The following is a 23,004-nucleotide window of genomic DNA, read 5'->3' as shown; positions in this document are numbered from 1 at the left end:
CAGCACTTCCGCGAGCCGCCCCTCAAGGGGCAGAGCAAAACAGGTGCGGTTGCCAGGGCACCGCAGCCACGGGCTCGCGAGATTTGAAATCAGCCAATGGGAAGCAGGGGAAGACGTGGCACGCGAGTGGGGCAGGGCCTGGAGGCCTCTTTCCCCGCCCCACTCCGGCCGGCCCCCAGGCGGCGGCCCCGCTGCGCCGAGCTCCCGCCTATAAAGGGGCAGCTCGGCGGGGCTCGCGCGGCTGTCTGCAGAGGGCGCTCTCGTGATCCGCGTCCGCGGACCTGCGCCTGCGCACTGTGGGCCGCGCCCCGCCCCCTGCCCCGCTGCCCTCCGCCGGCCGGCCGGCCCCTCCTCGGCCGCGAGCCCTTGTCCCGCTCAGCCGCCACTCCGTCCCGCAGCAGCCTGCTCAGTGTCCGGCAGCATGTTCAGCTGGGTGAGCAAGGATGCCCGCCGCAAGAAGGAGCCGGAGCTCTTCCAGACGGTGGCTGAGGGGCTGCGGCTGCTGTACGCGCAGAAGCTACTGCCGCTGGAGGAGCACTATCGCTTCCACGAGTTCCACTCGCCCGCGCTGGAGGACGCTGACTTCGACAACAAGCCCATGGTGCTCCTGGTCGGCCAGTACAGCACCGGCAAGACCACCTTCATCCGCCACCTGATCGAGCAGGACTTCCCGGGGATGCGCATCGGGCCGGAGCCCACCACCGACTCCTTCATCGCGGTCATGCACGGCCCCACCGAGGGCGTGGTGCCGGGCAACGCGCTCGTCGTCGACCCGCGGCGTCCCTTCCGCAAGCTCAACGCCTTCGGCAACGCCTTCCTCAACAGGTACCTACCCCTTCTCTCCGGGCGCGAGGACCGCCATGGCCCCCCGCAGCCATTGCCCCGCCGGCCTTTGTCTCCAAGAGCCCCAGCCAGACTCGAGGCGACCACTCCCAAGGACATTGACTACCCAGGAATCGGGGAATAGGTATCGGCCACTCTTCTGGCTTCTGTCACCCCCAGAATCTTCCAAGTTATCAATTTAACTCTCACTCCCCCCCCCCCCCGCAGACCCCAGAGCCAGGGGAGGCCTAGGAAGATGAGCCCTTGCTGTCCTCCTTATTCTGGAGGCACCCAGTTCATTTTCATTAATCTCCCTCCTTCTCCACTTGAGTCTGTTCTTTAAGTGTCATGGGGAACCCCAGGAATTAAATGTTCCCTTCGCTGCTCTGTCTGCTTCATATCCCCAGGGACTAGTGGTTCTGTGTAGGAGGGGCAGCCCCCATTGAAGGCAGGGGATAAGGAAGTCTCAACAGCCCTCCTAAAAGTAGCACTTAAGTAAATTCTAGGCCAGCCAGGAGTCCCTGAGACGACCCTGTCTCAAAAAAACTTAATGAGTCAGTGCTGTCTCAAGAGACTTCAGGGAGTTGTAACCGTGAGACCCATGAAATGACCAGGCTCCTCCATTTCACTATAGAGTTGATAGGAGCCTTCAGTGTCACCAGTTTAAGGGGTGAGGTGAAATTCAGCTCCTCAAGGTGCTATGAATGAGTCACAGTGGCCTGCCTGTCTGAGGAGCATTTACACCCAGGGTCACTTCTGTCCGGCCAGTTGGACATCCCAGCCCCCGCTCCCCGAAGGCATGACAGGACTCACAGACCCTGCCCTCTGTGCTCACTCTTTCAAGGAGTAACTCTACATGCCTTTCGAAGTCTGCATTCAGCCTGGGGGAATAGCCTAGGAAAGAATCTGCTCGTGCTTTCCAGGTCTCCGCCCTGTATGAACACATTCCTCTACAGACACTGTCCAGCCGTACAGGGCGGGCCAGCTTGTTCTAGAGCAAGATCACTGCCAGGCCTGCCTCCTGCACGGACCTGACCTTTAATGTTGTCTTTTGTCCCTTCTAGGCAATTTCAGCCTGTCTTGTTTTCTGATGATGTTTGTTTGTCAGGCTTGGATGAGTACAGTGCTGTGGTCATCATAGCCTGGAGCATTTCCAGAAGGTTTTCTGAACTTTGCTGCACCTGTAGGTAGACCATTGGCTCAGACTATGTTGAGAAGTTTGACTGTTGGGCCAAGGAGTTCATTTACGCCTTAGGTCTCCTCTTCAGGAGTGCAAGAGAGAAAGAAGCCTTCACTCCTGTGAGACATCACTCTTTCAGCCTCTGTGCCCTGTCTTCCCCTCATTGTGAGGGCAGACCTTTTGAAACAAGGAACTTGACACCTTGGAAATGCTTAGCTGAAGAGCTGGAAGGATCTCACACACCGTCCACCCCCAGCTCATTAACTCAAGAAGCACAGGCCCCAATGAATTGTCAAAGTTAAGGTCATGCTGATGGCTTGTTCTTTGTGCTTAGTGTGCTCACTACTACTGTCTCCAAAAAAGGAACAACTGAGGAACCCTTGGCAAAGGACGGGCGCTTTGATAGCCTGGGATCCAGGGGATCCAAGAGCTATACTTACATTTCCTTCTTGACATCACCCCAGTTCCAGAGGGTCTCTGATGCTGGTGTAGTCCAAGACTGGAGCTGTGTCAGGATGTTCAGACCACGATGCCTCTGGCCAGGGAGGGTACAACAAAGGGGGTTTTTCTCTGGCTGATACAGCTTTTCCTGGCACTCTCAAAGGGACCCATTGAGCCATGAACTTGACTTGCTAGCCTCTTTCTCTTGAGTGCTCTGCAGAGATAGTGAGAGGAACAGATGGAGGCAAACGTGAAGGAAACCCAAAAGTGGCTTGTGATTGCTCCTCCTTGCATAACTGGACCCACCCACTTGTCCTATGAACTGGAGTCTCCATCCTTGTTGCCAAGAGAAGCATTTTTACTGCCCCTGCCTTTCTTGCTGTAGCGGCTTCTCTTGGACCTGCAGATGCTCCTTTTGGACCCTTTTGTGATGCTACTTCTCAGAGCCAGCTCCACTTCCACTCTTTTTTTTCTCCATCACTCTTTCTCCATTGAGTCTAGAAGTTTCTTCCTAAGCAAGAAGAAACTCAGGTCTGGCCTACAGTGGCTTATAGCAGGAGGGTCTCTGCACTTGGAGATGGTACCTTTCACTTAGTCCCTCCAGCCTGTGGGGACACTGATCATCATCATTTGGGTGTGTGGGGTCACAGGAGACACTTGATCTGCCTGAGTGCTCCTCACTGTTGGAAGAGCAGCTTGGAGTCTGTGTCTGGCAGACAATGAATGGGTCTAATGGATCTGTATTTTCTTTGCTGACAGTGGAGAGGTTTTTAAAGGAGGTTTTTCTCTGTCCACTAAAAAACCCTGCCTTTAGAGACAGCTGATAGCTGCTCTGCTAAACTCTTAGTTCAGCGTGGAACGCAGGTAAATAGCCCAGCCCCCATCAAGGGTTTTCCCTCTCTGTTGTGGCTTCCTCTCTCCTGAGGCTGGTTTTGACTTTCAGAGAATGGTGTATCTGTACTCCTTCCACACCATTTGACTTCTGGTGGCCTATCACAGCCCCTTCACAAGCAGCTAGCCCCAGCAGCAGTAGAAAGTGACCATCCCAGGGGCTGATGGGAATGGTTCGGTGAGCTCAGAGCTCCAGCACCCCTGTAAACATTGGATACAGGATCCTATTGCAGGCTTGCAATCCAGCCCCGGTTGGGGATAGGGGAGCAGGTAGACACCAAGGTGGATTTTGGGGACCCCCTGTCCAGACAGCCTAGCTGAATCTGTGAGCTACAGGCTCAGTAACAGAGTCTGTCTCAGTAAGGCAGAGAATGATAAAGGAAGACACTTGAGGTCAATCTGTAGCCGTCATGTGTGTTTGCACACACATGTACACACACACACATCCACAAGAGACCATTCCTCTTTAGTGTTTGGGAATTCAGCTAAGCTGTTGGGTTTTCTTTTTGTTATTATTTTTTATTTTATTTTATTTTTTGAGTCAGGGTTTGTCTATGTAGCCCTGGCTGTCCTGAAACTCTTTTTGTAGACCAGTCTGGCCTTGAATTTACAGAGATGGCCTGCCTTTCCTTCCTGCTAGCTCAGATTAACGGTGTGCGCCACCACGCCCAGCTGTGTTATTTCTTTCCATTTATTTATTCTGTGTTAGCATTGTATGGCACAGCACTGTGAAGATCAGTGGATAGTGCAGGTTGGCCTTCTTTCACTGTGTAGGTTCTGAGGACTAAACTAAGGTTGCCAGGCTTGGTGGCAAGTGTTCTACCCACTGAGCCTAGGTCTTCCTACATAGACCATGCTGGCCTGGAATTTAATTAGCATCAATCCTCCTGCCTCTGTTCCCTAAGTTCTGGGATTGTAGGTGTGCACCACCATACCTGGGTGAAAATTTTAGGATGGAATTGCAAAGTCCCAGTATCATGCTTCTGTTTCCTTTCAGAACTGAAGCATGGTCTGGGCTCATACAGCTTTGCTAACAAGTCAGCAACTGGGAAGCTGAACTCGTGAACCCTGGGGGGAAGAGATGACAAAGAGGGAAGCCCTGCTGTTCTCAAGTTAGACCCTTCTGATAGCATTTTCAGTTAGTTTCTGTAGGGGGAGGGCGGCTGAAAAGCCCTCCCATGACCTGGATCAGTCAGTGTCAGCCCCACTGTGATGTCTCCCTGGCTTTACTGTCCTGCAGGTTCATGTGTGCACAGCTGCCCAACCCAGTCCTGGACAGCATCAGTATCATCGACACTCCCGGGATCCTGTCTGGCGAGAAGCAGCGCATCAGCCGAGGTAACCAGGCTCTGTGCAGGAGAGCCACGCCCCTGCTGCCTTCCAGGATTCTTCCAGCCCCAGGCTCTAAAAAAAATGTATTCAGGTGACAGGCTTCTTACCTCATACCTCATCTACACATTGGTGACCTGAGGGGCCACAGCTGCCTCCCTGTGCTCAGGTGACGAGAATGGCCCAGCTGAGATCACAGTCCAGTCCATGCTGGATGGCCAGGTGTTTTTGAACCCATTGAGGCTTGGGCCTTGGGCTGTGAAGCAAAGCGTCAGGAAATTGCCTGATACCTGTGCCCAAGTGTCCAGCCAGCGTTGGCTGACCCCTGGCCTTCTTGCCCCTTTTGCATAGGAACACTGTGCCTCTCGGTGTCCTGTCAGTTCCTAGTTAGTTCAGCCAGCTCGGCAAAAGGAGAAACTTGTGTGCGGCCTGCCTGAGCCTAGTGGAAATTTGCTTACATTTGCTTAGCCCTTGCTGATCAGTGGCCTCCCAGGGCCAGGGCAGGGGTTTCCTGCCAGGCCCTGGTGCTCTGGCCAGTCTACTTGTATCAGCTCTGGCCAGATTTTGCCATGCTTTTTAAAATTTTTTAGGCTTGTTTATTTTATGAAAATAAAACTTTTTATTTCCATAAAACATAAAGATAACAACCTTTTCCAGAGTAACTACTGTTACTCTGGGAGTAACTGGGAGTAGGCTGGGAGGCTGGGGGTGTGGTTCAGTTAGTTGAGTGCCTACCTAGCATGTAGAAGCCCTGGGTTCAGTCCCCAGTACGTTTCAGACAGAGCGTGCTGGCACATGTCTGGTTTCCAGCACTTGGAGTGAAAGAGAGGCAAGAAGATCAGTAATTCATGAAGAAGGGTTCTTCTCGGTTACACAGCAAGTCTGAGGCTGTCTCAAAAACAAAAAAGACCCCCGTCTCAAAGAGGGGCTGGAGCGTCAGGGAGAACTGTCTCACAGGTTGTATTCCAACACTAATCCTCCGATCTGTCTATCACGTTGCCTTGAGGTCCTGGTTCAGGACAAGCCTGACTTTGTTTTAACCCTGGCTCTTTAGCAGAGGGCTAGGCACCAGCCATTGGGTTGGAATACCTTCCAGGAGGCGAGTAAGAGCTGGCCAGAAGTAGAGTTAACTTCTACAAAGGAGGAAATGCAATACCCTCACTGGAAACGTAGCTCAGTGGGAGGCACTGGGCTAGAATGCACAGGGCCCTGGGTTCAATCCCAGCATTGCACAAGGTATGTGTTGAAGAGCAGTGCTGGAAAAAAAAAGAGGAAATAGTGAAATGGCCCAGTGTGTAAAGGCCACCATGCCTGGTGACCTGAGTTTGATCCCTGGAACCCATATCATGGAAGGCATGAACCAGTTTCCACAAGTTATCCTCTGACCTGTCTGTTCATGCCATGTCACACACACACATCTCTGACCTATATATTCATGCTGTCTCTCTCTCTCTCTTTCTCTCTCTCTCTCTCTCTCTCTCTCTCTCTCTCTCTCTCTCTCACACACACACACACACACACGTAATTGAAAAGTTTGAAAGGAAGACATACAAGAGCCTGGGTAGCAGCTCTAATCCCAGCGTCCGGGAGGCTAAGGCAGGAGGTCACTTCCATTCTCAGGCTCTAACAAGCTCCTGTGGTTAAGTTTGTTTTCATTAACTTACTTGTCTGTCCTTTGGCCCTTGCCGTCAGGTGGGGCACGTTGAAGCTAGCAGCCTGCGACCAAGCCTGTGTGTCCCTGCAGCTGTGCTAGGTGGTGTTCCCTCTTTTGTGTGGTTGTAGGAACCTCAGCCAGCATGGTGGGAGCTGTGCACAGACCACAGTGCAGTGAGCTGGCTGTCTCTGATCGTGTTAGAAGCAGCCAGTTGAGCTGAATTTCCTTTCTTTTCTTTATTTCTCTCTCTTTCTTTCTTTCTTTCTTTCTTTCTTTCTTTCTTTCTTTCTTTCTTTCTTTCTTTTTTTAAGACAAGCTGATCTCTAATTCTTTATCTCTCTGTCTCAGCATCCCAGATGCCAGGATTCCAAGTGGACCTCATACCTGACGTTGGTTAAGTTTTCAGCCTCACCCATTCTTATGAGAGTGACTCTCTTGGAAGGTCAAGGGAACAGATCTTTGAGACCTTTTGCAAAAAAAGCAGGGGCCACATTTCTTCTTTCTTACTGCTATTACTATTCAGCCTGTTTTAGGAGAACACCTTCTGAACAGGTGACACAAGCCCGTGACCCTTCAGGGCAAGTTATTGAGATCTTGTTCCAAAATAAAAAGATGGGGGGTGGGGAGAAGCTCAGTTGGGAAAGTGCCCGCCACACAAGCCTGTGTCTGCAGCTGGTGTGACTTAGACGCCTGTCATCCCCGTATCGGAGCACAGAGACCATCTAGTCTGTTTGAGTTAGTGAAGTTACAGGTTCAGTGAGAGACCCTGTCATAAAAACAAAGATGGAAAATGGACAAAGGAAGATGTCTGACATTGACCTCTGGCCCCACACATGAACACTCCTGAAAATAGAGTTCAGTGGTAGAGCCTTTGCCTGGCATGCATGAGGCCCCAGGTTCAATTCTCATCACTAAAGAGAAAAGAGATAAAGCTTGGTAGCGATACTCTTTTCTTGCTTTTTTGGTGGTAGGGATGTTGAGACAGGGTCTTACTAGTAGCCCTGACTGTCCTGGAACTTACTCTGTAGATCAGGCTGACCTTCAATTCAGATGCATTTGAGTCTCCCTCAGCAGTGCTGGAATTAAAGGTGTATACCAACATGGTATGCATTACACTTTCCTTGCTGGAACACCATTGCTCATGGACCTTCAGGGTGAAGTGAAGGTGGTAGGAGTCGGGGAGAGAGAATTTGGGGTTCTTGTGATCCTTGTAGGCTCGTAAAGGGAACCCAGAAGTAACTTTCCCCAGAGCCAAAGTAAAGCTGGAAAATCCAAGTAAGCTTCTTTTAAGTAAGAGAAAAACTCCAGTAGGAGCCTGGACCAGCCTACACTTAGGCGGAGGTATGTGGCCATTGTTTGAGGCCCACAGACTTGCTTATCTTTCGGCTGAGCCAGACTCCAGCAGGCTGCTGTGTGGTGAGAACACAGCCTCAGATAGGGGACAATAGCTCACCCTCAGAGGCTTATCTTGCCAGAACGCCACTGCTGGTAAGGCGGAGGTGAGGCCTTTAGGCTTGGAGGGAGGGATGGGATGGGAAGGGTCAGAGGTTTCTGGAGCCCATGTAGCTCCTCAGAAGGAGCTCAGAGGCAGCCAGCACTCAGCATAGTGGTGTTGGTCTGCTCCGCTGTGTCCTCATGCTCTCCAGGAAGACCAGCTTGGACTTCATGCCCCTGCCACTGGGGCCACAGGGACATGATTTTTCCTGTTGCTTTCCTGCTAGGAGAACAACATGGCTGGACCTAAACTTGCTTGTACCTGGGAAAAACCACCATCACTTTGATTCTTTGAGAGTGTGGTTTTTCTTTTTGTCTGTGCTGGAGACGGAAGCTAGAGTCTCCAGCATGCTGGATCAGTGCTCTTACCTCTGAGCCACACCGCACCCCAACAGCGTTTTGGTTAGGGCTAAAGAGGCTATTAGTGTACAGAGACAGGACACTGTGTAGGTGACATGGCACACTAGTTCTGTGGGCTTTCTGTACCCTTCAAGTGGCTAATGGGCCCCTGCAACCAGTTTCTTCTCTGTTTGCAGAAGGCTCCCATTGAAGGTGGGTTCTGCAGTGCAATACCAAGATGGAACCAATTTTTCTAAACCTTTTCCCACTCCATAGTCCTAGCAGTCCCCATTTAAATGTTACCCAGTTAAGATTTGGGGGTGAACATTTCATGGTCATGATCAAGATGATCATGTGGCCCTTTTTAGAGGTGGTCAGTGTGGACTCCAAGATGGTCATAGCTTATGGATGAGGGAGGCCATATCTCAGAGACCTTACCCAGCAGTCCTCCTTGTACGCAGGGAACCGGGGAGTGTGTTCCCATGGAAAGCAGTGTCCCCCCAGAGCACGTGGCATGAGTGACAGGCCTTGCTGTAGTCAGTAGTTGTTCCTTGGAAAACACATCATCCCTGCGTGCTCCCTTTGGGTCCATTCCTACCCTGTCGAGTAGCCCCTCATAACTTTTTGCCTTTTCCCTCATGGTTCCTCATATGTGCAGGAAATTCAATCTAGAATGATAAGCAGGGCTGTCATAGACCAAAGCAGTCAAGGTGCCCTGACTTTTCTAGGGACCCCTGATAATTGTGGTCCTTTGGGGTCCCAGGGTCAGCTTCCTGACATTGCCTATCTGCTGCAGCTTGAGAGATAACATTCTCTTGTGTCAGCAGGGTAAGGTGGCCTTTGGGAGCACCATTTATTCCTGAGTGCCACTTGTGTGACTGATAAAGGGATTCAAAGGGCATCCAGGGCTGAGTGGGGCTGATGCCCTTGGCTTCCAGGGTCATTACCACTACATAATCACACTGTACCTAGGACTGTGATCTTCCTGTGTCAGTCCTTTGTGGGCAGAGTGGCAGGGAGCATGCCAGGGCCCTCCCTGCCATTGTCACTATATGACTGTGAGCTTTGCTGTAACTTTGGTACCTTGCTTGACCCCAGGAAAATTCTATCAGCAAAGGGAGTGTGGCTTCAGCTAGGGTTAGCGAAGTGGCATCCTATCTGGCCTAGCGCCTGCCTTCTTGCTTTCTTGTCTTATCTATGTGCCCCTTTGTGTTATCTCTGTAGCTGTGTAGAGGAGGAAGCCACTGTTGTTCTGATGAGGAGCTCTGTCTGAGGAGCACTGAGAGATGAGCCTGGGGGACACACAGCTGGCTAGTGTCTGCAGACTCAAGACCTGGGAGGGGCTCTGTGCACCTGCAGAATAGCCCAGAGAAACTGTCAGCATGGTACCTGTGTGGGATCAGACCCTCTGAGACTATTACTGGGCTGGGCTTCCTGAAATCATAGGCCACCATGGCCAGACCTTAGTCCAGAAAACGTGAAGACTTTAATAGCTATGCTGTCTTCTGTCTTCTCTCTGTGCCCTGCCTCTAGCCAGAAACCTCCTCATGCAGGGCTGGGGAGATCACTCAGTGGTTAAGAACACTGGCAGTTAAGAACCTTGCAGAGGTCCTGAGTTCAAGTTTCAGCAAGCACATGGTGGCTCACAACCATGATCTGGTACCCTTTTCTGGCATGCAGACAGAACACCATATAAATAGATAAATAAATAAATAAAACGAAAACCAAAAAGCACCTCATGCTCTCCTTGAAAGAGCTCAAGGCCAATCTGACTATTCTTCTGTGTTTTCATTTGCTTTCCTACCACTGTTGTGGGGCCCAGACTCAGCCTAAACTATTCTGTTCCTAGAGATTGGATAGGACCTTTGGCCCAGACTCCCATCCATGCATCCTGGAGCCCAGTGATCCAGAAGTGGGGCTATGCCATGGGTAGTTCTGCCCTCTTGACCATCCCCTGAGATGCTTGCTTGCCATAGACACTCTCCAGCTCGGTCTCAGGATGTGTTTTTTTTTTAATATTTATTTGTTTATTATGTATACAATATTCTGTCTGTCTGTATGTCTTCAGGCCAGAAGAGGGCACCAGACCTCATTACAGATGGTTGTGAGCCACCATGTGGTTGCCGGGAATTGAACTCAGGACCTTTGGAAGAGCAGGCAATGCTCTTAACCACTGAGCCATTTCTCCAGCCCCTCTCAGGATGTTTTGTAGACTGTTTTCAGGGATTGCCCAGAAGCCTGGGGCCAGGTTCAGTGCTGTACCCCTCTTGGTTTCAGAGCCTACCACACAGAATGATACAGATTTAGCTTCCAGGTTAGTACTGTAGGAACCCAAGTGGACATTTAGGGATGTTGGTAACTGTGATAGGGACTTCTGTATGCTGGGCTTTTACCTAATGCCTGACACAATTAAGTGTGCAAATGTCAGCCAGTTAATAATGAGACTGAAAACCCCAGGGTTTCCCAGACTTTGCTGTTTTCTGAGTAATGTCTCAGAGAGGAAGCTTAGGCAATTCTGCTTCAGCTGGATTTCTCTTCAGAACTCCACAACCCCCTGAGGACTGACTGGGCCCAAAGCCTTCAACCCCCATCCCTTCCTGTCTCCCCCTCTCTAGGCAAGCATGCTGCTTTGGCCTCGCCTTCTGGTGTGGGTGCGCCAGCTCTGCCTGTGGAGGCGTCGTACCAGGCTGTGCTGGCCTTGGCACCTGTTTCCCAGGCTGCCAGTCGGCGGCGGGCTAGGGAGCAGCTGGCCCAAGTGCCTGCAAATGTTGGGTTTATATTTGGGGTACGCAGCATTCTTCAAGCCTTAGAAACTACCCTTGCCTACTCATCCATCAGATCTGAGTTTCTTGGGCCCAGTGCAAATTCCTGAAGTAAATAGGAGCAAACATTTACAGAGCGCTGGTTATCTGCCAGGCGTGCATTGCACCCAGCCTTAGCGATCTCGGAGGTGGGACCTTACTGTCATATTACAGAGAAGGGACTAGGGATTCAGAGAGGGCAAGTGGCCTGCTCCAGTGGCCCAATTGCCTCCTGAGTCTAAGGGGTTCAGGGTTGAAATGTGAGTTCAACTAGAGTCTGTCTGGCCTTCCTCCCATCCCCTGCTGTCACTTATTTTCAGTTAAGATGCATTTGGAGCCACATTGCATGTGTGGATTAACCCTTTACAAAGCCATGCCCCTGCTACCCAGGATATAGAGCATCCCCTGAACTGGAAAACTTCCCTCTGCAGTCTGTCTCTTCTGTCCCAGGTAACTCAGTGACATTTGTCTTTGAAGCTTAAGTTTGCCTTTTCCAAAATGTGTCTGTCTGTCTGTCTGTCTGTCTGTCTGTCTCTCTTTTCCCCGAGATAGGGTTTCTCTGTAGCTTTGGAGCCTGTCCTGGAACTTGGCCTCGAACTCAGAGAGATCCTCCTGCTTCTGCCTTCCAATTGCTGGGATTAAAGGCGTGCGCCACCACTGCCCGGCCCAAAATGTCTCTTAAGTGGAATCAGACAGAGTGGTCGTTTTCTGTGATGAAACCTGGCCCTTTTGAGATTTATCCGTGTGTTTGAGAAGGTCAAGGGTTTGTGCCTTTAAAAAATTACTGTTTCTAGAGATGGAGCCAGATCCTAGAGCCTCACGTTTGCAGCCCTTGGGGTGGTGGCGCCCCTCTTTATCACTGTTCTTTCACTCTAGAGGAGGTCTGGGCCACCTCGGCTTTGAGGCAGAGTTGAATCAAGCTACCAGAAACATCTGTGTACAGGATTTGACGTGGACCTCAGCTTTTGTTTCCCTGCGACAAATGCCTAGGGGTGGTGGCCTCTTGTTTAACCTCTGTGCTGTCTGGAGTGGTCCTTCCTTAAGGAGTTGAGCATGAGAAGGAGCCCTCTTTGTGCCGCTTGTCCCCCAGCCCTGGGCTCCTGTCTCCAGGGTCAGTGCAGCTGGAAACTGTGAGGTAGCTCTTTGGTGAGAAATCATGAGGCCCATGCAGCTTGAATGACAGGAAGTAAGAGTGTATGGGAGACAAACACTCCATTGTTTTATGTTCTGCAAGTTTTTGGAATGTGTGAAACAACTTTCCCTGGCTGTGGAATTACCTGTGTTTGGGAGTGCTGCTGTAGGGTGGGGTACTCCATCACAGCCTGGGTCCCCACCTCTGACCCCTCTTGTCAGGAAGGTCAGCTGACTTGTAGATGGACCAGCAGCACCTGGGGCTACCTGGCTCCCTGCACACAGTGGGCCTATGGAGTCGTTGGGAACTCTCAGCAGCCCCAGTACTTACTCCAGGTCAGCTCTGCGCTGCTCTGTTCCCTCTACTTCCTCAGCTCCATTTTGTGTGTGAGTTATCGGTGTGCATATTTGTGCAGCTCTCGCCTGTCTGGTGCTCTTGAAGGCCAGAAGAAGCTGATGGAGCTGTGGAACTAGAGTTACAAATGATTGTGAGTTGCTACGTGGGTGCTGGGAATTGAACCTTGGAAGAGCAACTAGTGCTCTTAACTGCTGAGACATCTCTCTAGCCCTAGGTTTTAATTTTTTGAGATGGCATCAAACTTGCCATGTTTCTACTCGGCCTCTTGAGTGCTAGGGTTGTATAATGTGGACCACCATGCCTGTCTTAGCTTGTGTTTGTCTTTTTTTTTAAATTTTTATAATTGTTTTTATGTGCACTGGTATTTTGCCTGCATGTTCGTCTCTGTGAGGGCGTCAGATCTCCCGGAACTGGAGTTATAGTCAGTTGGTTAGCTGCCATGTGAGTGCTGGTACTTGAACCCGTGTTTTTGTTTTTAAAGGCAGAATGTCAGCCAGGTGTGGTGCCACAGGCCTTTGATCAACACTCAGGAGGTAGAGGCAGGAAGATCTCTGTTCGAGACCAGTCTGGTCTACATTGTGAATTCTAGGGCGACTACTTAATAAGACCCTGTCTTAAAAAAAAAAAAACCAAATAGAATATCACATAGCTTGGGATATATCATATTTCCCCAAGGATGACCTTGAATGTCTAATTCTCCTGCCTCTACCTTCCAAGTGCTGGGATTATAGGCATACATTATCACACCTGAATTTCCTTTATTTTTATTTTTTGGTTTTTTGAGATAGGGTTTCTCTTTGGAGCATGTCCTGAAACTCACTTTGTAGACCAGGCAGGCTGGCTTTGAACTCCTGGAGATCCACCTACCTCTGCCTCCCAAGTGCTGGGATTAAAGGCTTGCACCACCACCGCCCGGCAATTTCCTTTATTTTTTGACTCTCATAAAGTGTACCTGATACATGTAAGGTGTACTGTTTTATACATTCTTAGGGTACAGTTGAGTGGGGTTTGGTTCTTCACATTGCTGTGCAGCTGTCACCCTTTCTACCTTAGAACTCTTTGTTTTCCCAAAAACTTCTCAGTAAGCACTGATTCCCTGCCCTCCATCCCAGCACAGGTTCCACCCTCCTCTCTGAGGGTCCATGGTGTTGGGGCTTGTCCTTTTAGGCTGGTTTATTTCATTTATTGACGTGACTCTGGTTTCCACTGAAGCTCGTCCCCTGCATGTCTGTCTAACTCATTCTCTCTGACTGTAGCTCTGTGTCCCCTCTCTCCAGCCAGCCAGTGCAGCGTATCCCTGTAGGGCATTTTTTAAGAATTAATTATTTTTTATTTTTATTTAATTTGGTTTTTCGAAATAGGATTTCTCTGTATATCTTTGGCTGTCCTGGAACTTGGTTTGTAGACCAGGCTGGCCTTGAACTCACAGAGATTCACCTGCCTCTGCCTCCCTGAGTGTTGGGATTAAAGGTGTGCTCAACCACCACCCAATTCCTGTAGGATCTTCTTTTCCTCTTAGTGGCACACAGCGCGCCCTTTATGCTGTGGGCTTGCTGCTGTGTGTGTGGCGGGACATGCAGCTCTACCTGGTATATCAAGAGTCTGAGGCCTATTGCTCTGCCAGCCCTTGTCACCTGCCTGAGCTCCATGCCAGGCAGTGTGCTGTGGGGCCTGGGCACTGTCACTGCACTGTAGTCTCCAGTGCCCCTGGAAACTGGTGTCTCCTGTAAAGCCACAGAAGGCACCTCTAAGGGTTCGAGAACGCCAGAGCAGCCTGCAGGTGGCCTGCCTGTGACACATGACTGCTGCCCTTGAGGTTTGCTCCCCATGGTGTCTCCCTTCCACCAGAAAAGCATGGTTGCTCTTACCTGTGGTCATAACCCTCAGGGGGTTGAGGCAGGAGAATTGTTACCAGTTTGAGGCTATCCTGTTTTAAAACTCCAGAAATAATTAAATAAATGAAAAATTCCCTTCACCTGGAAAAAAAGGAAGAAAGGAAAAAGATTTAAATGGCACGGGACATGGCGACTCATGCCCTTAATTCCTGTACTTGAGAGACAGAGGCAGGTGGATCTCTGAATTTGACTAGCCTGGTCTCATAGTGAGTTCCAGGCCAACCAGGGCTACATAGTGAGACCCTGTCCTCCTGGAAAATGAAGGAAAAAAAAAGCCCCCCCAAAAACAAAAACAAAACAAAAAAACAACCAACTTGAAGTGATGACCAAGCAAGAGGAGTAGGCAAAGAGGCTCCTCCCATTTCTCCCATTTCTAGGTTCTCTTTCCTCACGGGAAAGGGATTGAGGCCATACTGGGTAGGGCTTGGGAAGGTGACCTCAGTGTCCCTGCTGTGGTTCTAACTGCCTTGCCAAAGCCAATAGGGCCAGTGGTGCTTGGCCCAGAGTGCCCCTGTTCCAAGGAACTGGGATTTGGCTTCACTGCTGCCCCAACAGTGTAAATTAGCTTCAATTTTGGATGAGGCCAAGTGAGTGAGTGGGAAGGAGCAGAGGCCTGACTTTGTCACAGGAGAGTCAGTTCCTGAGTCAGCATGTCTTCAGCACTGTGCTGTGTTCCTAGAACTCACACAGGCCCCGGGGGTCAGCTGGGGTACAGCCCAGAGAGCCCTGGGCAGTATCCATCTCTCCTGGCCTCTGCTTCCCCACTGTTCTGCTGCTCTAGACCTTCCCTTCCGGCTTTCTGCTGACAGTTCACTCCTTAGGTGTCCCCTCCCTGCTCTGAGAGCCAGCTGCAGGGAGCAAGGGTGCCCTGGGCTTTGTACTTTGGAACTGACCATCTGTACTAGTAGCTGACCGCTGACATGAAGTGAGCCGGCACTTGCTGTACACAGAAACCTGAAACTCTGACATCTGACCAGCCACCCACAGGAGAAGCCCTTCCCTGCCCAGACTGCAGCTCAGGGTACCTCCACCTGTGAGGAAGCCCCGAGTTCTTGACCAGTCTGCTCCAAATCCCTGTGTGCTAGGCTTGTGGAGGTCAGAAGACAACCTTGTAGAGAAGTTCTCTTTACTGTCATCTGAGTCCCAGGGGTCAAACCCAGACTTTCAGGCTCCGTGGCAGGTGCCTTTATCGGCCGAGCGATCTCATTGGCCTGGCTTAGTTTTTGTTAAGTTGTTTTCTGGCATTGCCTGGGATTGAACCCAGAGCCATCCTCATACTATGCAAATGTGCTGCCAGTTTCAAAGCCTGTGTTCTTTCTGGATAGCCCTTTGTGGGAGGGACTCACTGACCCCGAAGGGACTGGTGGCAGGAGTGTTAATTTGACTTCGCAGAGCTTTGTTTCTGCTTGGCCTGTTTAGCCTAGCACCTCCAAAATGCTATCACCCCAGAGCCTAGGAGCTTTGCACACAGGATGGGGAGCAGGGCCCCATGCTCTCTCCCTAGCTGTATGGTGCAGTGTCAACAGGCCTTTGTGACCGGGACGGTGGGGTGTTGTGTGCCAGTGTCTGTAGGCTTTGACACAGCTCTTCTCCTGTTGTCTTCATGCCTTCTACATCTGGGGGCTGCACGTCAGCCCTCCCACGGTGTGGCTGCTGGAGTGGTTTCCCAGAGAGCCCTAGAGCAGGCTCTGGGGCAAGAGCCTGCCCGAGCCAGACAGGCAGTGTCCTCTTCTGTCATGAGGAGCTTCTCTGGCTTATCTTTTGGGCTTTTGGCAATACTTAGTGGTTCTTAGAGGGCTGACCTACATCTGGGGTGACCTGAAAAACCTGTGGGTATTAGGTGAGTGACCGACAGAACCCAGGGCCAAGGAGAGTGTGCAGGGTCCGCTGGAGAGTTCAGGCTGTGCTGTAGACTCTAAGGTGTTGTTTCTAGTCTTCCCAGCTCCGCTTTAGTGTTCATGAAAGCTGAGGAGTCCTCACTTCCAGGAGCAGCAGAGTGACATTTGAAGGAGTTGTCAGACAGGATGGAATACTGAGTTCAGAAGCCACTGGCCTAAGTTTACATGACTCGGGCCAGGTCAGACAGTGATACCCAGACCTAACCCCTACATCTGCATCCCAGTCCGCAGAAAGAAACCACAGAGGCTCATACACTGTCTCATAGTCATTCTTTTTCATTTTTAAATTTTATTTATTTGTGTGTACATGAACACATGGTACAGTGCGGTTGTGGAGGCGGAGCGGACGGCTTTCGGAGCTGTTGCTCTTCCTCTGTGGCCCAGGGTCACAGCAGTCTTGCACACCCAGTGCCTTATACCCAACCAACGTGTTGGCCCCAGGTCATACTTTTTTTTGTTTTGTTTTGTTTTGTTTGAAACAGTTGCATATCTCCCAGACTGACCTTAAATTTGTTCTGTAGCTAAGGGTCTTGGCCTTGCTCTTTCTGCTTCTGCCTTCTCGGATTGCCAGCACTAACCACCATGCCTGGCTAATAGTGCTGTTATTGAGGGGGAATTCCAGTCATGTCTCGGTCATAGATGACTCAGGTAACTGCCCTGCCCCCCAGCTCACAGAAATCTGCCTGCCTCTGCCACAGTGCTGGGATTAAAGTTGTGCACCACCACCGCCCGGCTTCAGGTCACTTTAATTGGGGTGAGAAACAGCATAGAGTAAGATATTGGCCAAGTCTGCCCAGGTCAGCAACTTGGTTTAGAGAAGCATTTAAGACCTACAGAAAAAGGAAGTGGTCTGTGGTACTTTTGAGGGCTTGTTGGAAACAGAGGTCAGTAGACCTTTGGGAGGGTTGGGAGTTGGTATTGTCAGCTATATAGACCTTTTGGTTTCTGTTACAACAATTGAACTGAGTTATTACAGACAAAAGTTGGCATAGACATGTAAATGAGTGCCTTTGTTTCTATAAAACTTTATTCATACAAGCAAGTGATGGGCCAGTTTGGACCCTGAGCTTGCCAGTCCCCACTGTTAAAAACGAGTGTGGCTTGCACAAGAACCTGGTGTTTAGACACTGGATAGATGGCAGCTGCAGGTGCGGTGTCACGGCTGTTCAAGGCGCACAGCTGGCGAGTCTTTCTCTGCGTGTGTTTCTGTGCTGAGCTGTCACATGAGCTTAGTGGCCTGCTTTGCCTGAGCATCTGTGTATGTCATATAGGCAAAAATAAAAATACCCTTTGAGGCAGAGAGATCAATGAGTCTGCCTTAAGGCTGCTGTGCTGTTCAGATCAGAGCAATTTAGGAGTTTACAAAACAACCTTCAGCCTAAAAATTCTAGGCCACCTTAGTGCTCAGAAAGGCTAGGGAAGCCTGGACCTTGGGGCCATGCTCAGTCCTCTCCTCCCTCAGGTTATGACTTTGCGGCTGTCCTCGAGTGGTTTGCTGAGCGCGTGGACCGCATCATCCTACTTTTTGACGCCCACAAGCTGGACATCTCCGATGAGTTCTCAGAAGTTATCAAGGCCCTCAAAAACCACGAGGACAAGATCCGTGTGGTGCTGAACAAAGCTGACCAGATTGAGACACAGCAGCTGATGAGAGTGTACGGAGCTCTCATGTGGTCGCTGGGGAAGATCATCAACACCCCCGAGGTGGTCCGGGTCTACATTGGCTCCTTCTGGTCACACCCATTGCTTATCCCTGACAACCGGAAGCTCTTCGAGGCAGAGGAGCAGGACCTCTTCAAAGACATCCAGTCTCTACCCAGAAATGCTGCCCTTAGGAAGCTCAATGACCTGATCAAGCGGGCCAGGCTGGCCAAGGTAGACCCTGTGGCTGGGTGAGGGGATTGGCTGCTACCAGATAGGCCCAGGGGCTCTGGGACTGGCACTTGGGGCCCAGTTTACCAAACATGGATCACATTCCCTGTGTGTGGAAACTAGTGTCCTACATACCTGCTGTGTGGCCTACTCCTCCTAAGGCCTGTAACCTGTGTCACCTCAGCCTTTCTTTCTGAGGCATTTGCCCCACCCAGATCAGAAATGCAAACAACAAGCATTCGCAGTAGAAATGTCAAATAGGAAATTACTACAGAAGAAAGGAGGCCACGGGAAGTGGGATGCGCTGGCCTGTGGACTCCAGCAAACCCCTGGGGGTTGGTATGCCAGTTCGGCATTGGACAGTGAGGACTGTCAGGGATGGGGAGACTTCTGAAGAGCAGTGCACATCTGAAGGGAAAGCTTGGATATCTGGTAACATTGGAGGTAAAGGGTTCTGCCGGAGTGGAGGGCTGGGGAGCCATCTGGTAGGGTAAAGGGACTTGGGAGGACTTCGTGGGACTGCTGTGTAAGCTGGGACAAGAAGTTACTAGAAAAGATGGATGCCAATCTGGGGCCCAGACTGTGCTGGATATTATGGTCCAGTCACTTGGTGGGAATGCGGGCCACACCCAGGCTCAGCAGCAGCTCCCGAGGTGTTTGAGGCCTTAGGAGTCTCTGCAGCATGAGCTGCCTAGATAAGTCACTGGGAGGAACTGTTTAGGGATGGCTCCAGTGAGCCTTTAAACAGGAAGACTTGATGTGGAGCTGATGGCGGGATAGCAACTCTGTCCAGACAGTTAGCAGGATTCTCGTTGTCCCTTTCAGACTCTCAGCACACAGTTCAGTTTTTCAAAAATGGACTCTAAGCAGATGCTGTGATGAGCCCATTATCAGGCTAGTCTGGAGGCTGAGGCAGGAGGATACCTTGAACACTTAGTTTGAAATTAGCCTGAATAATACAAGACACTCTCAAATGCAAAATGTAGGTTCCTGCCTACCCCTCCCTTGAAAGGAGTTGCCTCTCGGCTCAAGAGACCAGTTCTGTGAGTCATCCAGTCTCCAGGGAGACATCTCACAGGGTAGGGTGTTTACAACTGACCGGGATCCGTGGAGAAAGGGAGGCAGGCACCAAGTGCCTATGGCCATGGACGCAGCCACCCCAGGGCCTGAGAAGTGCTTCCCAGCCAGCCCTGTCCCATTGCTGTTTGCTGCCAAGACTGGTGTCTGCACCCTAGAAACCAGGCACTCACCCTACTCAGGGCCAGTTGTGAAATATTTGGGGGGTTTTCTGGCTGGGGCAACTAGAACCGACACTTTATCCTTCACTATTGTCAAGTGTCCATCATTGTCACTCAAGTCCCCTTACTGGCAAAGTGGCAGGCATTTCCCATCCTCTCTCTACAGGAGGGTACAGTGATGATTTCACCCCTACACCGCACCCCCGGAACTTCAAATGTTTGGGTGTGTAGGAGCTCCTCATGAGTTGAGCAGGTCTGAGAAAGGAACTCATGTGAACACCTCTGTGATTGCTTAGGGTCCTAAAGGAGCTGCCCAGGCAGTGCACAACTCCCTAGACTGCAGTCCCCATAGCTGTAAATCCTATCTTCTCCAGCGCTGCTCCACATAGGTCTATTCTGCCGCTTGCTTTCCCTCGAGTGACAGCGACTCCTTGGCTTGTGCAGGCAGAGCTGTGACTGACTTTGCGTGACCTACCTACCCCTGCTTTCCTGGGACGGTCCTGACACCAGCCCCAGGATCCAGGAAGGGCTACATCTCTTGGATGGTTTGGGACCAGGCTGTCCCCTGTGCTGCATAGGTACAGTGGATGTACTGGGGGAGTTGAAGAAGCTTTCATGGAATTTTCTAGTTCTGAGTCATCCAGACCTGTTCTGGTGACATGTGGCTTATTGCCAAGTGGATTTAGCTTGGGAATCCTGAGCACTGCGTAGATGCGTGTCAGGCAGTGGCTCCCACACAATTCTTTGTGGCTCTGCAGTATGTTGTGTTATTGGGAGGGCAGCACAGGGAGAAAAACAGGCAGAACTGAATTGTAGTTCTCTGTAAGATCATCATCTGCCCTCTGTTCAGAGTGCCTTTTTGTTGCTTCCATTCCTGTGGCAGTGAGCTGTCATGCTCCTTGTCAAAATTGTGTGTCATCCCTGGTCCTTTGGGTTCTTGTGATGGTGGCTTCAACTTTCAGCTTGACTTTGACCTTTCTGCTTTCCTCTACCCAAGGAGTGAACCTCAGGCACTAGAGGCCTCGAAGACCCAGAGGGCAGTGTGCCAAGCAAGTCCCTGATGTCCCCTGCTTCCTATTCCTTCAGGTCCATGCCTACATCATCAGCTCCCTCAAGAAGGAGATGCCCAATGTCTTCGGGAAAGAGAGCAAGAAGAAAGAGCTGGTGAATAACCTGGGAGAAATCTACCAGAAAATCGAGCGGGAGCACCAGATCTCCCCTGGCGACTTTCCGAGCCTGCGCAAGATGCAGGTACAGTCACCAGGCCAGCCTGGACCATTCTGAGTGCTCTGTGTGGGGCTGGGCAGTGGTTCTGGAGGGAACCACAAAAGGAAGCAGCTGGATTAGTCACCAGTTCCCCACCCGAGTCAGAGCTGACCTAGGTCGAGACACTGACACTGAAGAAGGGAATGTGGTGACTCAGCGTGGGGGTGTGGCATGGCTGTCGGGGAATCTTCACTGCAGCCCGGCAAGGATGGGTGCTGCTGTGTGAGCCCAGGCCTGCAGCACTAGCTTAGTTGCCTGAGCTGGTAAGTGGATCCCCATTCTCCCTGCTTAGGTAGCCTGGCTCAGTCCACTGGGCCTGGAGTCTGGGAGGTTGTCCATCCAAGCTTTCCTTTCTCCTTCTCCACTCACAGGAACTCCTGCAGACTCAGGACTTCAGCAAGTTCCAGGCCTTGAAGCCCAAGCTGCTAGATACAGTGGATGATATGCTGGCCAACGACATAGCCCGGCTGATGGTGATGGTGCGCCAAGAGGAATCCCTGATGCCCTCACAGGCTGTGAAGGGCGGGGCTTTTGATGGCACCATGAATGGGCCCTTTGGGCATGGCTACGGAGAGGGGGCTGGCGAGGGCATCGATGATGTTGAGTGGGTGGTTGGCAAGGACAAGCCCACCTACGACGAGATCTTCTATACGCTGTCTCCTGTCAACGGCAAGATCACTGGCGCCAACGCCAAGAAGGAGATGGTGAAGTCCAAGCTGCCGAACACCGTGCTGGGGAAGATCTGGAAGCTGGCTGATGTGGACAAGGACGGCCTGCTGGATGATGAGGAGTTTGCCCTGGCCAACCACCTTATCAAGGTCAAGTTAGAGGGCCACGAGCTACCCGCCGACCTTCCTCCACACCTCATCCCACCCTCCAAACGGAGGCATGAGTGACAGCTGTGCCTGACACGCCCCCAAGCCCCAGGGCACTGGCACTTCCTACCTGCCAGTGCCTTGCCTGCCCATGTGGGCCTGGGCCTGAGCCTGGAGGGGCAGAGATTTGGGGAGGGAAAGGGTCACCATCTTTCAAGGTCCATAAAGACTGAGTGGCGTTTCCTCAGCTCTTGAATGGGAAAACCACCATCTTTCTTTTAAAGCTGTGGGGGTTCAGCAGGGAGGCATGGGTGATGCTTGGATGTGAACAGTGAATTTTGTGCACAAGAACCATGGATATTTTTAATATATAATGTTAGAGGCAGCCTTCTTTCTTCCTCCTCCTCCGTCTGGCAGCCCCACACTCAGCCTTTCCTTCTGCCCTGCCCAGGCAGCCGCAGTGACTGGGGAACCACCCCTCACAGCCCACCCTGGCACACCTGTGTGTAGACAGGAGCCCCCCCCAGCTCCCTCAGTTTGTTTTCAACCTGAGGTTTATTCATGGGGCAGTGACTCGCTTCCTGCTAGCGCTCTGGGAAGCTGCTCCATGTCTCTGCTGTGGTCGGGGTGCACACCCTCCCATTGCTTCCACACCCCGTCTCTGACATCCCAGCCAGCACAGCAGCCACAGCTGTGTTCACTTTTGTGGGGACTGGAGGGGTGAGAGACAGTGTCCTCCAGGAAAATACATAAGCTAGATATCGTTCTGTAAGTGACTCTTTATACTTGACCAGGTTTCCAGTAACTCCACAACACTTGTTCAAAGCTGTGATCTTTGTCTTCCCTTTCCTGTACCTCAGCGTCCATCAGTTCCAGCACAGAGCAGACCCCTTGGCCTTGGCTTTGCTGTCTAGCTGAGGGAAGGTCGTCCTCGCTCCTGCTCTTGAGTGTTCTGAAATGTCCTCACTTCAAGTCAGTCTTCACGGCAGCTTCCTGGAGCCCCTGGCTGCCTGGGGTGGGCAGTGGGCCCTGTGACCTGGGGTGGTCTGGTGCTGGTAAGAGGAAGCCTGTGGCTCTGGCCTGGGTGTAGTGGCTGAGTGGCAAGACAGGGGAAAACCCAACCCCTTCCCTCTCATTTCCTTCCTCCCCCTCCTCCCCTGCTGAGCCAAGGAGGTCTGGGTGTCCTGAGATCCCCAGACTGAGCAATAAGAAGCCAGAGCTAGCAAATGACCACTTTAACCACCCCTCACCACCTGACTACAGCCTCTGGGGCGGGGCACACCCTAGGGCCAGTGGTTGTTTGTCAGGGTGGGCTTTCTACTGAGGTGGGTGGGGTAGCTGTAGCCTGCTCATCCCGCACTGCTCTGGGCCTTGTTGATGCTGAGCTCCAGCCTGTTAGCTCTCAGCCTCCCTCCCCCGGCGCTGGCTGAGAGGTGAAATGGTCTCACAGGTTCACTAAAGTCCAGCGGGCTCAGTCTCCACCTGTGTGTGTGTTGCGGGGGGGGGGGGGGGGGTGTGCCTGAGCGAAGACTTTGTTCCTTGCATTAAAGAAAGTTTAATTGTGCCAAAGCTTCTCATGC

At 51.5% G+C, this 23,004-nt stretch overlaps 1 protein-coding gene across 2 annotated transcripts; it reads left to right on the top strand.

Moving 5' to 3' along the window:
- Positions 1 to 317: 317 nt before the first annotated feature.
- Positions 318 to 21,809, top strand: Ehd1 (EH domain containing 1). 2 transcript variants are annotated; one of them, XM_048457836.3, is made up of 5 exons: positions 318 to 825; positions 4,575 to 4,672; positions 17,696 to 18,108; positions 20,430 to 20,594; positions 20,981 to 21,809. In XM_048457836.3, exons 1-5 carry the CDS (start codon positions 422 to 424, stop codon positions 21,503 to 21,505), a joined length of 1,605 nt encoding a protein of 534 aa, XP_048313793.1. In that variant the 5' UTR covers positions 318 to 421; the 3' UTR covers positions 21,506 to 21,809. The 2 variants fall into 2 exon arrangements, with proteins under 2 accessions (XP_048313793.1, XP_087764326.1); XM_087908200.1 differs by lacking the exon at positions 318 to 825 and adding an exon at positions 832 to 967.
- Positions 21,810 to 23,004: the final 1,195 nt, after the last annotated feature.

The sequence above is a fragment of the Myodes glareolus genome, chromosome 7 (assembly GCF_982192425.1).
Source record: "Myodes glareolus chromosome 7, mMyoGla1.1, whole genome shotgun sequence".
Classification (NCBI taxonomy): Eukaryota; Metazoa; Chordata; class Mammalia; order Rodentia; family Cricetidae; genus Myodes; species Myodes glareolus.
This window is presented reverse-complemented; position numbering and strand designations above follow the sequence as displayed.

Coding starts and splice junctions, on each gene's coding strand:
- Ehd1 (XM_048457836.3), top strand. CDS start 422: ATGTTCAGCTGGGTGAGCAAGGATGCCCGCCGCAAGAAGGAGCCGGAG. Junction 826..4,574: donor GGCAACGCCTTCCTCAACAG/GTACCTACCCCT, acceptor ACTGTCCTGCAG/GTTCATGTGTGCACAGCTGC. Junction 20,595..20,980: donor CGAGCCTGCGCAAGATGCAG/GTACAGTCACCA, acceptor CTCCACTCACAG/GAACTCCTGCAGACTCAGGA.